Here is a 16,899-nt window from a genome sequence, read left to right on the forward strand (position 1 = left end):
CCCAGCTTCGATCGGCACGCCTCCTTTAACTGTCGCGAATGAACAGGCGACTTTACGGCAGGCAAGGGGTGGGGCAGCTGGGGATAAGGAGGAGAGAAGGAAGCAACCAACCAACCAAGTCGCCCCCACTCCCCACCCCCACCCACCCGGACCTGGTTTACGGCTCCGGGCTCGGGCTCTGGCTCGGCCGCTGATTGGCTGCTGGAGGCTTGGTCCCATCCCAGTGACCCCAAAGTGCTGGAGGGAGGGGGCGGGGGTGGCCCAGTGCAAAGTGCATCCAGAAAGCCCCTATCTAGAACCCCGGAGGCTGGCACTTAGGACCCTGTACGATCCGGGACCTTGCTACCCCCGAGACCTCCCGCGTTTCTCTCGTAGCCCCGAGCCTCCGGCCCGGAGCGCGACAGCCCCCTGCTCCGAGCCCTCAGACCGGGACTCTCCGCCCCCCCACCCCCCGCCATCCCCAGCCGGGACTTCCTCCCTGCACCCCTGCCCCGAGGCTGCCCCGCGGCCAGGACCGCCGCCCCGCGTCAGCTCGGCTGTGTGGATGCTCGCCGGGCTGGGGCCGTGAGGCACCGAGGAGGCTCAGGAACACCCGTGTCCGGCCCTGCCTGGGGTGTTTCTTCAATGGAGAAGTTGGTGAGTGTGGAAGAGGCTGAAAGGAGGAAGAGAAGCAGCAGCTGAGGAGACAGGTAAAGTCAGTTACTTTCCCTAAAGGGAAGAGGGCTGCTGGTCGGGACGGAAATCACTGCATCTCCCTGCCTTCCCTTATCACTCCCTTCCTTTGCTCCCCTTCCTCAGAGCCCCCTCCTCCTCGCTCCAGGGGCGCCGCACCTCTCACTGGTTTCTGATTTCCAGGTTTGACTTGGCTCGGGGAGCCTAGAGAGCAGGAAGCGGCCTGCCCACCCACCGGAGAAATAGCAGAGAGAGCCTCTCGCCAGCATCCTCGGTGAAGGTAATAAGCCAGCCCTCCCCTCCCCCATTGTTTGTGTCTGGCCCCTATCTCCTTAAGCAGTGCTCTATTTTCAGGGTGGTTACCTGCGAGTGCAGCTCTTTTCTGGCCTCCGTTTTCCCAGTAAAGACGACAGACCCTGCTCTTACCCTGCTTCTTAACGTTGTAATAACTTTGCTACCCCCGTAAATGTTATTTCCCACCTTTTTCTCTGCCTCCCGTTCCCGTGTTTTGCATTATCTTGTCGTTAACTGTACCGTTTACCTTGCCCTGAGACTTGGAGACCTTTTGGTAGCCCTTCCCCCTTACTCTCATAGGAATTCCTCAGTGCCTTGTTAATTGCTTGTTAATTCAGAATGACTCTGCTTTTTAATTAAACCGCAGTTTTCTGTTTTCCCCTTACTCCTTCCTATCACCTTTCTTCCACCTCCATCGGAAAATCTTTCTGAGAGTTACCTAACCATCGAGGGTTTGGTAAAGGAAAGTGCAGTGCTGGCTTGAAATTCAGTTTTCATAACATAATGTGACTTTTTCCCTAGGAAAAAGTGAGTCTGTGTCCCTTAGTAGTAAGAATCTTGAGGAAGTTATCTTCACCCCTGAAGCTCTCTTGTGTGAAATCTTCAGGCTTCTGTGTGTTTGTGTATGACAGATGTGGATGGATTCTGCCACTGTCAAAGATACATAGTAACTTGTTCCACCACAGATTTTCTGCAGCGTATGAAACTTTACATAATATCCTGTTAACACTTGACACTCAAGAATTTAAAAGCACAGGAATGTGTTGGTGTGTTTGGAATCAAGGGCTTGCTTTTTGCCCTCTTCATCAAGGAGACTCCTTGTTTCAAAGCTCTCACAGGTAATTTGTTAGATTGACATGGAAGCTTTTCATTCATGTGATCCCGTTTCTGCTGCTGTATTTTGTTGTTGCCTCTGAACATGCAGTGAAGGTAGGTTTAGGACGGCCGTGTTAATTCCCCAAGAGGGAATGTGATGAGATAAATCTTATAAAAGTTCATTTAGTTCAGAAATTAGCCCAAGTGAATGACTTTTCTAACATCCAATAACACGCTTGTAAAGTGACTTGGTAATCTCAGAGTTATTTTAATATCCCAGACTGTTTAGGGAATATGAAATACTTAAAATAGCAGAAGTTGTTAGGAAATCTTTGATTTACTCTGTTCCACTGGACTTTGTGCTTTCCACAAAAAGGAAATTAATGGCTTTCTTGATTCTTCTAATTGTCAGGACATAGCTAAAGATACTTTTGAGGGTCTCTGGGGGTTTGCATATCCTTGAGACCTGAAACCAGACACCAAAGAGAGACTGTACGCTACACAGTGGGACTTAGAATCAGTTTCTACCAACGATTGTTCTGTGGTGAACGTTAGGGCAGCCTTCCTAAGTGTAGATAGGTTGCACTTCATTTCAGCACGAGCTAGCCAAAAGCCAATGAAGTTAAAGGTGGTTTTCATTATTTAAGTATGAGATTCACCAGGGCGGTGCCTAAAGCGTAGGACTTTTAAAAAATGCTAAATTCTTGGAAGTCTGTTTTGAAGGTAAAAATGAATTCTCTTATATTCCGTTCAGGCCTTCTCAGTTCACTATTTTTCTGCTTTGGACTTCAGGTTTTCACTGCAGAAAAGTGTTATCACCTGGGATGATGGGGGGGTGGTCTGCAGCGAGTGAAACATGTGAGGTGAAGAGCACACGCCCCTTTTACTTAGCCAGTTCATCCTCATTGCTGACTTGAGCGTTCACTCATCCCCTCAGCATTTAATGGTGTTTCTAAGATTAGGGAATGTACAGGGTCCAGCAGAAGTAATGCTTGCTTGAGTGTGGTTGGTAGGGTAATAATATGGGTACAATAACTTGTAGTTTTAATTTGAACGTTTCACCTTAACACGTCCTGTGGTGTTCTGGAGTGTGATGTTGTCATGTCACAGAATGACATGCTTGTGATTTTGTGATAAAAAAGGTGTTATTGGTGCCGGCCCCCGTATATAAACTGTCAGCATCTGCTCCTACTATTAGCGTGGTCTAGGTTATGGCAAATGCTTAAAATGTTTCATTTGAGGCCTTATTCACCAACCCGGCCAGTTGTGTGGATTTTTATTGTTGTTTTTTTCAGCCTGGTTGTTAGTTTTGCATTAATTCCATGACTAGTCACAAGGAAAACCAAAATCAATCAACACCTGATTTATTTGACAGCCAAATATAAACTTGTAATTGCGTAGGGAAAATAACTGATTTTAACTGAAGATATTCAGTGCTGCATCTTGAGTGCTGTGGCCGTTGCTTGCTTCCTTTATACCTAAAGCGATGCCATTCACAGCTACTTAATGTTATGACACATACACTCTCTATTTTGTTCACATTTAGCTTTGGTAACAGAGAAGTACGTACTATCCTTAAAAAGTCTAGTCAGCCTGGCTGGTGTAGCTCAGTGGATTGAGCATGGGCCTGGGAACCAAAGGATCGCGGTTCGATTCCCAGTCAGGGCACATGCCTGGGTTGCAAGCTGGTTCCCTGCAGGCCAACTCCCAGCAGGGGACGCACGAAAGGCAACCATACATTGATGTTTCTCTCCCTCTCTCCTTCCCCTCTAAAGATAAATAAGTAAATAAAATCTTAAACAAACAAACAAAAAAAGTCTAATCAGATGAAGTTTATATAAGTGTATCTAATACCTGACTTTCAGCCTTTCTTTTTGTTCTCCACTGAAGGCATGAAGTGGAACAGTCGTTTCCTTTCTTGCAGACTTTCTAGGCTCTGAACTGAAGCTGCTGAAGTGATAATGCCAGGCCCAGGTTCAAAGGCAATAATGACAAGACCTCATCATTTATAATTCTTGTGATTTAAGTGTTGAGTTGGGTCTGGATGAGCAACTTAACAAAAACCGCCTCCTTTGCCTCGTCCACATGTCATGGAAATTAGTGGTGGTTCTCCCAGAACTTCTGTGGGTTATCGATCAGTTGTGCATGGTAGTGAGCCCTTGCATTACTTGGAGGCCCAGTAGCTGGGAGGAAATGGGAATATCCTCACTTGCTTTAGAACGCGAGCAATGTGCTGTGCTCAGTGATACCAACGGTGCACTCCTGCTTTATCTGGGGTTCCAGGTTCTTGATCGTGTACGTAGAAGTCACCAGCAGACATCGCAGCCTGATTGCCCACCTGGACCTTGCAGCGTGTCTGTGTCCACCTTCCCTTTTAGGACCGTGAGCCACTGGTGAGTTGGTTGTTTTCTTCCTCAGAGCCAATATCTTTGGAGTTGCTCATTTTATTTCCTTCCCAGCCTGTATCTCGATTTACTCTGCAAAGAAATGCTTTTTTTCTTTCTGTCTTTTTTTACTTTTTGAGTAGCAAGCTGTTACCCTGTTTCCAGCTTGTGTGAAATCTGAAAGCACACTTCTAATTTGTGTCCCTTAATCAAAAAATGTGTGAGTTTCAGTGAAAATAACATGCAAAAAGCCATTAATGACTAATCATGCTAAAGGAAATTGGGGACATGCAGGCAAATTTGATGAAAGTTATATAATTGTAGACAGGTCTTAAATACATTTTGTTTTAAAGCCCTGGCTGCTGTGGCCTGTGGATTAAATATATTTTGTTTTACAGTTGCTCTTCACTCCGTTCTGTGGATGTAGACTTTTGGAAATTGTGTGAAGCAGGTTTTGGTATTAACCTCATGAAGGTTACGTGGCATCTATATGGAAATTAAATGGTAACATTTATTTCAAAATGGATAGTTTTTAATAGGGTCAACAGTATACAAGCTCAGAGGCCTGTATTACTCTCTTTTGACCCCATGCAGGGTAGAAAAAGGTGAATTCATCAAATGTAAATGTAGCATTAACATAGGGCCACAAAGTCTTATGTAAAAAGGAGCTATGGTGAGGAAGTGTCTCGTTTAGCGTGTAATCCTGAAGTCTTCCTTGTTAGCGTGTTTTTTCTCTCTTTTTTTCCTAGCTGTGAAACCTGAAATGGAATTTCTTAAGATTGCACCCTCAACATTTGAGTCGTTCTGAGTCATTATTAACATAAAACACCGTGCCCTGCACATACATTTACTTAGAAAGGTGCCTCCTAGGCCAAATTCTTTTCTTCTGTGGGTGATTTGCAGGAGCTGGTAGGTTTTCACACTGGCACTATTTGAGGGGAAGTCAGCTTTTCTTTTTCCATTCTCAATTCTGGAAATAGTCCTTTTTTCTTTATTTATACATGCGTGGATAGTTATACTCTGTTAAATGCACGCTCTCACAAAATAGCACCAAGGTAAAATCAGTTGCCTGTCTGATGCTTTGGACTGTTAGGACAGGGAGTAATAAGTCACCGTCCTTCACAATATAAGAGATGCTGCTGATAGGGGTCACGTGTGCATGGTATGCATGTCCGTGGATTCTTTCCCAGGGACCGATGCATGTAAAGAGCGCTTCTGGGGTTTACAAGTATGGTTATACTTTATAGTGGCCGGCATTTTCAGAAGAGAGAAAAGCGGTAGATCATTTCTAGGATTATCTGATTCAATTTAAGTGTGCAGAGCCTTCTGTTGAAGTTCTACCCCAGGGGTAATAGCAGTGGCCAAGGCCCAGCAGTGTGCCAAGTTCACGTCAGGAGCTCAGTGGGCCTTCGCTTGTCTGTCACAGTAGCCCACGAGGAATCATCACAAGTTATTGTTGTCTGCGCATCTTTCTTATTGAGAGAAATGATGTAGTCGCTTCACTTTTTAACACAAAGGCTTTTCTCCATGGTATTAATAAAGGAATACCATTTCCTGTTCCCAACCCACACCTCGCTCGCCCTCATGGCCACCACGCCCACCGCCTCCTTGGACGTGGTGATAGGTGGATGATCAGCGACAGCAGCGGCCACAGCAAGGGTTCTTAGGGTTGGAGGCCATGGAGGGTCACCTCCACATCCCTAGGGGGTTGGGAGGTGCTGAGGACACGCTGAGAAGCAAGGCACCCAGTGACACTCATTCCTAAAATGTAGGTGGAACTCACCTGGGCAATAACCAGGCGCTCACTTGTGGAAACGCCGGTGGTTCATCATTGGAGACATTGGTTTCCTGACATTCCCCACCCCCAATTTCCTCTCTTACCATCTCACATTAATAGATACATTTGTCACAGGTAATGGACCAGTAATGAGCATTATTAGTAACTAAAATCCAGACTGTATTTAGAGTCCCTTAGATTTTATCCAGTGCCCTTTTTCTGTTCCACAATCCCACTCAGGATCCCACTCAGGACCCCACGTTACATTTAGCCATCTTGTCCCCATAGGCTCCTCCTTGGCTGTGACAGTTTCCCCGACTTGCTTAATTTTGATGACCTTGATGTTTGGGGGCGTATTCTGTGGGATGGCGCTTCGTTGCAATTTGTCTGATGGTTTTCTCATGACTAGACTGGCGTTCCAGCCTAACATGTCATATATCATATGTCATGCCGTGTCCTACTGACAGCATGGCTGGCACTGATGGTATTAACCATGATCAGCTGCCTGAAGCAGGGTACCTTGCTCTGTTCCCTGTCGCCCTCGTTACAAGGAAGTCAGTATATGTGTAGCCCATACTAGGGCGGGGAGGGGGCAGTTACGCTCCACCTTCCTGAGAGGGGAGAATCCACACAAAGTATTTGGAGTTCTGCACAGGAGGTTCCCCTCCCCCGCCCGCACCTTGTTTGTTGATTCAATCAGCTGTGTATTACATGCCCTGGGTAAGAATCCAATAGTCCTTTATCTTGTTCCACTTGTTCTGTCTTGGCTGTTGAGAGCTCTTTAGCTGGCTCTTGTGGCCCTTTGACATACTTCCATCATTGCGGCTTTTCTTTCTTTTCTTTTTTTTTTTTTTTTTGAGCACTTCCTTCCTGTTTGGCACCGTAAGATGCTCAAGGTTCTTGTATATTTCCTGCCCTGGTCTTAGGATCCGCATTTATGTAAGGAGAGTTCTGCATTTCTTACAGCTCCCTGTAGGAGCTGTTCTGATTATGTCTAATTCAGAAATAATGGGCAGAGTTTATATGGTGGTTGCGGTGCAGGTGGGGATGGGTGGAGGTGGAAAAGAGGGTGTGTGGGGAGATAAATGGTGGTAGGAAGCATATTATAAAATAAAAAGAATGGGCAGAGTTTTAAATCAAATATTATTGCCAAGTGCATGTTGGCAAAGGCTTTGGTCTTCCTTGAAGAGGTTTAACAAGGAAAAATAAGGAGTAGAAAAAGGGGAGGGTCAGAGTGGACTGTACTAGTTTGGACCGGGTGAAAATTCTTGGCGGGCAGCCGGCAGCACCCGTGGCCTCCAGTTTTCCCCGTGGCACCTGTTGCCAGGTGGCCCAGCCTTTTTTTGTTGAAGGGACAGGGTGTTAGTACACTTACCCCACCAGGATGGGTGGCAGTTCTCCCAATGAGAAATCCCTGGAGTGATTCGGGTAGGAAGTTGGGGAAGTCACTTTGCATGTGTTCTCAGCCTTCCTGGAATTCACGGGCTTAGGGTTTAACTGCCGTGGACAAAGATCTCTTTTTAGCTGTAGAGGCAGTTTTTTCGGAATTCAGATAAGGAAGCTAGCAAGACTGTTGTTGATCTTTTTTCCTACTTTGGTGTGTGCATGAAGGAGTAACAATATGTCCTTTTGGACATAATGAAGAACCAGTATTTAAAGACATGTTCTTCTTTTCGTTGTCATAGATTCCGTTTTGGCTTTGGCCACCTTCTGTATCTAATGCATACATTTTCTCATTTTGGTCCTGTTTGGAAAAAGCAAGTGGCTGACAGTGTCAGTGAAAAAGTAATTCAGATGATCTCTGGCTGGGTGGCCATCATCCCATAAACGGAGAGGTCGCAGGTTCGATTCCTGGTCCAGTCACACACCTAGGTTGCAGGTTCAATCCTTGCTTGGTACACATATGTGAGGCAGCCCATCAATGTTTCTCTTCCTCACTCTCCCCCTCCGTTTCCCTCTCTCTAAAATCAGCAAGCATGTCCTCCCTCGGGTGAGGATTGAAAAAAAAGTAATTCAAATGAAGCAAGTCTGAAAATATATTCCGAATAGAGCAAAAAAAGAATCTTTGTTTGCATCTCAGTTCCAACTGTGTAATTTACTATATTCTTCTTTTTTTGTTGTTTTTAACCTGCCTATCTAGGCGTAAAAAAAAGTCCTGAAAATAAATTACAGTCATACCTCGGTACTCGTCATCTTCAGAACTCGTCAAACCCTGTTCTCATCTCATTTTGATGAGAAAAAAAAGTTTCGGCACTCGGCGCTTGCTCGGGACCCCTTGCACTTGCTGGAATTTATATGAGTCCTGCCACCATCACGCAAAAGAAAATGCATCGCTTGCTAGGCATTCATCGGTTTCGGCACTCATCACGGGTTCCAGAACAAATTAACGACAAGTACCGAGGTACCCCTGTATGTATACCACCGTGGAGATGACTGTGGGTCTCAAGATCATTTTCTCTACAGCTTGATCTGAGTTCTTTTTCTCTGCTCTGTAAGTTCGTTGGAAAGGGGTGAAAGTTAAGTTCGTCAAAAGGTAGACTGTGCAGGCCGCCATGATTCTTTATTATTTTTAGGAGTGTCCCCATGAGTATTATTTGTTTTTTAGGTTAAGAAAGCTGGTCCGCACCATCATCTGGACACAGTTGGAGTCCCCTCCCCACGATGCTGTATGTGCACAATGGTCATTAGGCAGTCCACCTGTCAGGAAAAGGGACATTCTTCAGGAAGGTGAGTGACTGATGCTCACTGGCCAGCTGTACTGCCCTGGGGGAGACCCACGTAGCTTCTCCTTTCCTCCTTCACACTAGCTCGTGTGTACCCAACACAGCACTTGCTGAAACAAAATCCAGGGTTGGTTTGGGGGTTGTTTTTTTACATTGTTTAACTCTTTCTTGAATAGTGGCCCTATTTAAGTACCAAGATACTCATTCCATTAAAAAAAACCATTAAAGACAGTTGTTTTGAGCACAGATTAGTAGTTTTCATTAACTCCTTCTAATGGTCTTCAACATCTTCTCTTAGAAAGCTAGTAATAGGTGAGAACCTATTTGAAAAGGATTCTGGGTTTTCAAATTTCTAAAACGAGGCTTGATGTTAGTGTCAGGTGAAAAAAAAATAATTAAGTAAAGAAATGGTGGATGGGGGGCATCATGTCTTTTAAGAAAACAGATTGTGTTGAAATTGCTCATTTCCCAATTTTCTCCGAGGAAATGACTCTTTGTGGAAGTAGCTTAATGCTCTCAAATGATATTACTCAGTAGTGAAACTTGAGAGTCTGGTGACCCTTTTCTGTGTATAAATAACACGGGATGTTCGAGTGCCCTCTTACTGTGGCGATCTGCCCTAAGTCAGGGTTAAGGTTGCCTCTGTGCAATCTGCATGAGAAGTTTGACAAGAGAAATTATTATTGGTAACAGGATTATCCCAAGATGTCTAACCTACATAAGAGACCAAAATGTCTTTAAAGAACCTTACCACATAATTTCTTTTTTTTTTTTTATTTTTAGAAATGGAAGCCTGCTAATTAGATGAGTCCAATCTAATCCTTAAAATTAGCCCAGATGGAATGGCTTCCTAGATTAATGTTAGTTTACGTTTCTGTGCGTCTTTAAGAGTTTAAAAATGCACTACCAAAAGTTTTTGTACACGTTTTTAGATGTTTTGTATGGTCTTGCTGCTTGGCATACTTAGAGGGTAAAGCTTCTAGAAAACTGAAATAGGAGAAAATATAAATCCCGCATCAAGTAACTCAAAACGGAGAAGATAGAAATAGACACAAGGAAACAAAGCTAAGTAAATACAGTCTACACATTTTACTCGTTTGCTTAGCCCCACCCACTCTCACCCCTCAGCCTTCCACTTTTGGGGCTAAAACAAAACATTGTTAATATACTTTAGGAAAGCAGCCTAAAGGTTTTTGCACTTTTTAAAAAAAAATACATCTCATAATTAAAGGTGTTTAGTTTTCATAGTCTGTCAATTGTCCGTTTGATACTTACTTTGTGTTTACTTACTGATTTGTGAGAGAATCCCTGAATGGATCGGAACGTAAGTCTCCTCGGAGTGCTTCCGGTAAATCCGAACTCCTAAGACACTCATAGGACTCCTCAGTTGTCTCCCGTTTTCTAGCCGCCCAGCATCACCTTCCCTCTTACTTCCACATCACGCTGTTAACGTTCATTGGATGTTTGCTCTGAGTTTTCAAAGGCTGCTGAAGACACATCCTGTTTCAGCCACATAGAGCTTTCTTCCTGGCTCGCTTTTTGAAATCTTTTACCATCACGGGGAAATAACTGAAAGTTTTGCTCCTAACAGAGACTTGTCAACTAGCCATAGTAGTGTGCACTGTCATGACTAAGGCGCACGTGATTTAGCAAAAGAAAAGTCTGCGATATTTCGTGGACGCTCTGACGGCGGGAGCCAGGAAGCCTAAATGTCACGTGTTCTGCCCACCCTTAAAGGCTGATCCCCGCGACCTGATGACGCCTTTGTGAGACGCGGACTCAGCTAGGATGTTACACCACCATTGTCGCAGGAACCCTGAGCTGCAGGAAGAGCTGCAGATTCAGGCCGCGGTGGCTGCCGGGGATGTGCACACAGTCCGGAAGATGCTGGAGCAGGGCTATTCGCCCAACGGCCGCGACGCCAACGGCTGGACCCTGCTCCACTTCTCGGCAGCGAGAGGAAAGGAAAGATGTGTCCGCGTGTTTCTAGAGCACGGAGGTGAGTAGACGAGAAGCGCATCTCTTTTTCCCAGGGGGAAACTTAAAATGAAACCGTATGTCATTTGAAAGGTATGTCTGCCTGTGTGTATGATGCTTCATGCTTCGCTTTTGTTAACATCACCTTCTTATTCTGTCTCCTGTGTGAAGATACGTTGTCATGATGCTGCGTTTTGTTTCAAACCGGGTTGTCGGAAAGATCAGGTTGGTGTGCTTTTTCCTGCGTCACGGTAGTTGATGCACAGCCAGGTCTCTCCAGGTTATTTGAACTAAAAGCAGCTGTTCTTCAAGTTGTCCGGTTGCTTGTGTTTCAGAAGCGGAAGTGGCTATGGTACCCACAGCGAGAGAATCACATGAGCTTCCCCGTTGGTGATTGCTCAGGCCAGGGGACCTGGCACGGTCCCTTTAAATGTCGTGGCCTAACGATGGCCAAGGTTTTGAATTCACCCCCTTTAAAAATCCTTTTTGGATGCCTTTATGACTATTGTAGCGCACTTACTTGCTTTTTCCAGAATTGGGCGTTGTTTCTAGGCCCCCAACCAGGAGACTGGTTTATCTGAGGACTAATTTTGTGTAAATATAGGCAGCTGAAAACTACATCTGACATTTTATGTGTTTGCTTCAAAAACTGCCTGTTACCATTATTCATAATTCCCGTGATTAATAACAACAACTGTCCTAAACTAGTGTACGTTTTCCTCCAGTTGAATTTCCACTTACCTTTTTTCCCCTGAAGACAGAGTGTATGTACTTTATCTTTGTTTCCCGCCTCGTCTTTGTAAAGTAGCTTGGCTGAGACTCAGGTTCCACGTGTGCCGTTCTGGGGCCCGAGTTGCTCATGAACAGCATTCATTTTCATTGCTGAGGAGCAGTCAGGTCTTCAGACTTGCTTGGCGCACAGCCAGCGTCACAAGCCACGCGAAGACACGGACATGAAGGCTCTGAGCCCAGACTGACTTCCAAGACCACGATAAACCTGAGATTAGCTGTCCTCACGTATCCTAGGGACAGATAGGAGCTGTGTCCTTGAAAGAGTGACTATTGACACCACCCCGCCATTCCCCGGCCTGTCCTTTTTTTCAACTGTCTTCCTTCCCTCCCTGCTTCTTGCTCATAGTTCATTTCCCCCCGCAAACCTGAAAACCTCAGTTTTGTAGTTAATGAGAGGTTTGCCAGGAGAAGGATCTGAGAAAAACTCAAAGGTGAGTGTAGGATCAGAACACTTGAAACGATAAGATACTACATACATTTTGATAAGATACTACGTACATACTACGTACATAAGATACTACGTACATTACTATCGGCCAACTGGATTTGCCGATTGATCGGATGTGACGTGAAAATGAAGGAAATCAAGCATTAACTGAGCTTCTGAGCCTGAGGATAAGGAAGAAAGAGAGTTTCCATTTGTTACATGAGCGGGGGAAAGTTAGCCAAGTGCATCTTGAAAAACCAGAACATCGATCGATGTTTAACAGAAACCACTCACCAGGCGAGAAATCCTTTATCTCGGGCATATGAGCAGGTCAGATCTCACCACCGTGAAGCCTGTACATCTGCTCAGTAAAACCACCAGTGAGTGATCTCAGAGCTGGGAGGCCGTCTGGCGCAGTGCCGAGATACAGCGATGTGACCACAGGGGGAAGCCCGGCCAGGGAGCAGCTACGTGAAGCCGTACCTGCTGCTCCGAGGACAAAAATCGGGGTTCATGGAGGAAGCGAGCAAGTGGGGAAAAAGCAAGTGGTTGCTTGTGCAAGTGCCAAAAGCAAGTGCCAAACCCTGATTGGCAGCAGGGTCCATCCACGTTCCAGAAGGAGGACGAGGAAGGCTCTCTTTCTTGTTGCATCTAAACCTATACCATCCGCAGCACCTGTGGCTGTTGACATTTAAATAAAAAGTCCAGTTGCCCTCACACTAGCTCTGGTTCGGATGCTCAGTAGACATGTGTGACTTTGATCGCGGACCTCAGAGATCTCAAACATCAGCTTGGGCAGGGAAATGATATTTTGCTGCTCTACTTTCAAACATCCAGCTTCGAAATGACGACTACCTAGGGTTTTGTAATGTCAAGAAAGTGTTCGAGTTTCTGAACACAAATGCGATACCTGTAGTAGCCCCTTTGGACAGATGCTGGTATTCCCTCTGACCAGGTTAGTGTGCTGCGGGAGTTATGGGGAGGAGTATTAGAAGAAACCCATTACTATGACTGTCTTCGTTTTCACAGTTGAAGGTTTCTAAAAATCCTAAAACCATGTTGGACGTTTTGTGAAAGTGACATTAAAAGACCCTATCTTCGCGCATCTGTTTATCTTCAGGTTCAGCGTTTACCACACACACTGACCGTGGAGGGCGGTCAGCTGGGGCTCTGGATGTTAAATCCAGGAAGCAAATGACCGGAGGCCCCCAAGAAGTGCATCTGCGCTCTCCTCTTGGTACGGCAGGCAAATGCCCGGGTGAAACTCCTGAGAATGAGTGAGATTGGGGTTGATTAAATCCATAGTAGAGGGGTGAGAAATTCCAGCTTCTCAAAAGTAAGAGATTCTGCAAATGAGAACCCCAGATGTGATGAAATCAGCATTGATTGCGGGGATTTATGGAAGTAGCGTGGAGAGCAGTTTAGTACCAGGTATTAGACCCTTAGAAACGGGAGAACTCTTCGCCCAGTATGTTGACTTATGTCCACTTACTCCAAGGAAGCAGTCTTGAAGGAAGGAGTTTTTTTATATGTGAATTTGACCCCTCATTATGCAATGGTTTTCCAATAGAGGCATTCTCAGTGCCCAGAGAGAGAGAGAAGGGTAAGTGATTAGACTATGATTATAGTTACCTATAATTTTTTTAAATGCATAGAAGAAAAGCTGGAAGTATCGTTAGTGTTGACCAGAGTTATTAGAGAATGCTCTTTGTTTTTTGCCTTGCTACTTTTCTGACCTCTCAGCTCTTCATTTGTGAGAAAGTAGTACCAGATCTGGGAGAAACCCTGTTTGGAAACACTGTACCATCTGCCTTTCCAGTCCTTTGTCCTGTGGTGAAGTATTGGCAGGGTTGGGTGTGTGTCTGGACTTCCTGTCCCTGTTGGGTCTCTGTTCTACGCTCATACAGCACAACGCGCCACTGGTTTTCAGACCTCCGACAGAAATAGGGTGCGTGTGGCAGCACCTCTGCGCAGAGTCCTGGGAATGTGTTTGACCAGATGACTGGGTATGCTCGAGTCCTTCAAGCAACCAGCATAAAAAAAAAAATACAGGCATACCTCATTTTATTGCACTTGGCAGATACTGCGTTTTTTCACAAATGGAAGGTTCGTGGCAACCTGCATGGAGCAAGTCTGCCGGCGCCCCTTTTCCAGCAGCACCGGCTTATTACTTCATGCCTCTGTGTCACGTTTGGGTGATTGTCACAACCGTTCGCACGTTTGCATTCCTACAGTTGTGGCGGTGATGTGTGGTCCGTGATCTTCGATGTTGCCAGGGTGAGACCCTGCGCTGGCTAAAAGAGCAAAACTTCGGAGCAGTGGGTATACATGTCTTCAAAGAAAGAAGGAAACTGTGGTCAAAGAATTAAAGGAAGATACGATGGCACCGACTTCTCAAATAAAGGCTATCATTAAAGAAATTAAATGAATTTACAGTTGAAAAGCACAGTAACTACAATGAAGAATTCTCTAGAGTGGTTAATAGCAGATTTGAGGTGGCAGGAGATGGAATCGGCGATCTTGAAGATCACCCAAGAGACATTATCTAATCTGAGGAACACACAGAAAAAAATTTGTTAAAAAATGAAGAGTGACATGGACCACCGGGACCCTATCGAGCATACGACATGTGTGAGGCATGATGGGAGTGCCAGAAAAGAGAGGTGACAGAGAGGAAAGGGACAGAAAAATTGTTTGAAGAAAAATGGCCCAAAACTTCCTACATTTGATGAAAAGCATTAAACTACGTATCTCAGAAGCTCAGCGAACTCCAAGTTGGATAAACTCATCCGGATACGTAATAGTCAAACTGGGGAAACAGAAAATCTTGAAAGCACCTAGAAAAGTGACGGATCATGTGCAAGGGTTTCTCAGTAACAGCTGATTTTTTTTTCCCCATAAGGAATAACAGTGGCCGGAAGGCAGTGGGATGACATACTCTAATTGCTGAAAACATGCAACTAGCAACCAAGAATTTTATATCCAGCAAAACTGTCCTTCCAAACTGATGATGAAATAAAGCTGTTCCCAGATAAATGATGAGAATTTGTTGTGCTCAGACTGGCTTTATGAGAGGTACTTCTAGAATCCTTCAAAGAAAAAGACAACATGCAATTCAGAGCCACACACACAAAATAAAGTCCACTGCTAAAGATACAAAGGTACACATAAAAATGTGTATTTGTTTTTTCTTGCTGTGGAACAAATTACACAAAAATATGACTCACTACACCACACGTTTAGCACCTCTCAGTTTTAGGGTGTTGGCCAGACTGTGTTCTCATGCTCGACTGGAGAAGTATTTGCTTCTAAGCACACTCTGGTTTTTGGCAGATGAATTTCCTGGTGCTCATAGGACTGACGGTCCGGCTTCCTACAGGCTGGAGGCTGTGGTTCCTAGGCACTACGAGAGACTTTGGTCCTGTGGGCTGGCCCCCCACGGCTGCTGGTGGCATCAGGGCAGCAAGGAGATGCTCTACGTGTCTGTCGCTTTCATCAGATTCTGTTGGCTACAGGGAAGTCGCCGCCCTGCTGACAGTCCAGGAGAGGACTAAACAAAGGTGTGAACATCGGAAGACAGGGATTGTGGGAAGGGCCTCCTCGGAACCATTCTCCCGTCTACAGCATAACTATGTTTTCCCCCCGTTCATCTTGTAAAAGACGACAGCATAAAGCAATAATGGAAAACCAGTGCTGGGCTTGTATAAAGATGCAGTGTATACAACAGGAATAGCACGAAAGAAGACCAAGGAGAGAAGGCTGTGTTGAAGCAGTTCCTGTATGCTGCTAGAATTAAACCCATAGGAATGAAAATAACAAGCTAAATCAGGGGAGCGGAAAGTGGGCAAGTGATAGGGAAAATTGATGAAACCATAAAACAAAAGCGGGTTCTTTGAGAAGATCAACAAAACCATGAATTTGTAGCTGGACTGCTGGAAAGCTTCCCACCAGACAGCCTCCAGACATTAAAGGGTTGTGGGGAGTGTAATAGACATCGTTACGCCATTTACAAGAAACAGTCAGACTTCTTGAAAGACACACATTGCTAAAACTGACCCATGAAAAAGAGAACAATTAACAGCCTTACTCTATCTAGTCTGATTTCTAATCTAAAACCTTCTAGAAAACTCTAGGCCGACTTGGCTTCTCTGTTAAACGATTTCCAGTATCAGTGGAATCTACAACAATACCAGAACTCTTAGGGAAGGGACAGGAAGGAACACTTCCAAACTTGCTCTATGAAGTTCAGAGTCCACTAATAGAAAACCAAATCAAGTTACTGCCAGGAGTGAAAACTACTGACCAGTATCCTTCATGATAACAGATTAAACAAGTAAAATCCTTAACAAAAAAAACCCAGCAAATCTAATCCATCAGTATATGTTTCACCCCAGCCAAAGAGTATTTACCCCAGGAATGCAAGGTTTGACATCTGAAAATCAGCATGGTGAGTAATTCACCATATTAATAGCATAAAAGTAAAACCAATGATCATTTCAATACGTAGAGAAAATGCACGTGACTATATAAAATACCCATTCATCACAAAGACTCACCACACCAGAAGCAGAAGGTAACTTTCAAAATCTCAGGGAAGTTGCCTGTGAGAAACTACAACTTACATCACAGGAAATGGTGAGCTGTTCCCTCCAAGATGAGGACTGGGGCAAGGGTAGATGCATGCTCTTACTACCACTTCCATTCAACATTCTGTTGGAGCTTCTAGCTGTTGGAGCAAGTATGGGTCCTGTGGATTGGGAAGGGAGAGGTAAAACTGTATTTGTAGAGAACGTAATTCTATATGTGAAAATTGTGAGGAATTGCCAAAACCTTAAAATATTTAGTAAGTAATTTAATGAAGAGTGCCTGAGACTTGTACATGGAAAACTGTAAAACATTGCTGAGGGAAATTAAAGACCTAAACCAATAAATATTTCATGTTCATGGTACCAAAGAATCAATATCCTTTAGATCATTTGGGGGAGATTTCTGTTTTTAGAATAGGTGGAGTTAATAGTCAAAATTCCAGCAGGCTTC

General features: G+C 44.7%; 1 protein-coding gene across 2 annotated transcripts in view; it reads left to right on the plus strand.

Moving 5' to 3' along the window:
• The first annotated feature begins 180 nt into the window (after positions 1 to 180).
• The window catches only part of ASB7 (ankyrin repeat and SOCS box containing 7), a 37,983-nt gene continuing 21,264 nt past the window's right edge, over positions 181 to 16,899 (plus strand). Inside the window, exons 1-5 of one of the 2 annotated variants that reach the window (XM_037053744.1) lie at positions 181 to 689; positions 856 to 952; positions 4,066 to 4,175; positions 8,549 to 8,670; positions 10,404 to 10,665. In XM_037053744.1, the coding sequence (XP_036909639.1) occupies positions 10,455 to 10,665 (211 nt within the window). In that variant the 5' untranslated portion in view covers positions 181 to 689; positions 856 to 952; positions 4,066 to 4,175; positions 8,549 to 8,670; positions 10,404 to 10,454. The remainder of the gene's footprint in view (positions 690 to 855; positions 953 to 4,065; positions 4,176 to 8,548; positions 8,671 to 10,403; positions 10,666 to 16,899) is intronic. The other variant, XM_037053743.1, reaches the window with a different exon arrangement.

The sequence above is a fragment of the Sturnira hondurensis genome, unplaced genomic scaffold (assembly GCF_014824575.4).
Source record: "Sturnira hondurensis isolate 20B ecotype Veracruz unplaced genomic scaffold, ASM1482457v3 Scaffold0007865, whole genome shotgun sequence".
Classification (NCBI taxonomy): domain Eukaryota; kingdom Metazoa; phylum Chordata; class Mammalia; order Chiroptera; family Phyllostomidae; genus Sturnira; species Sturnira hondurensis.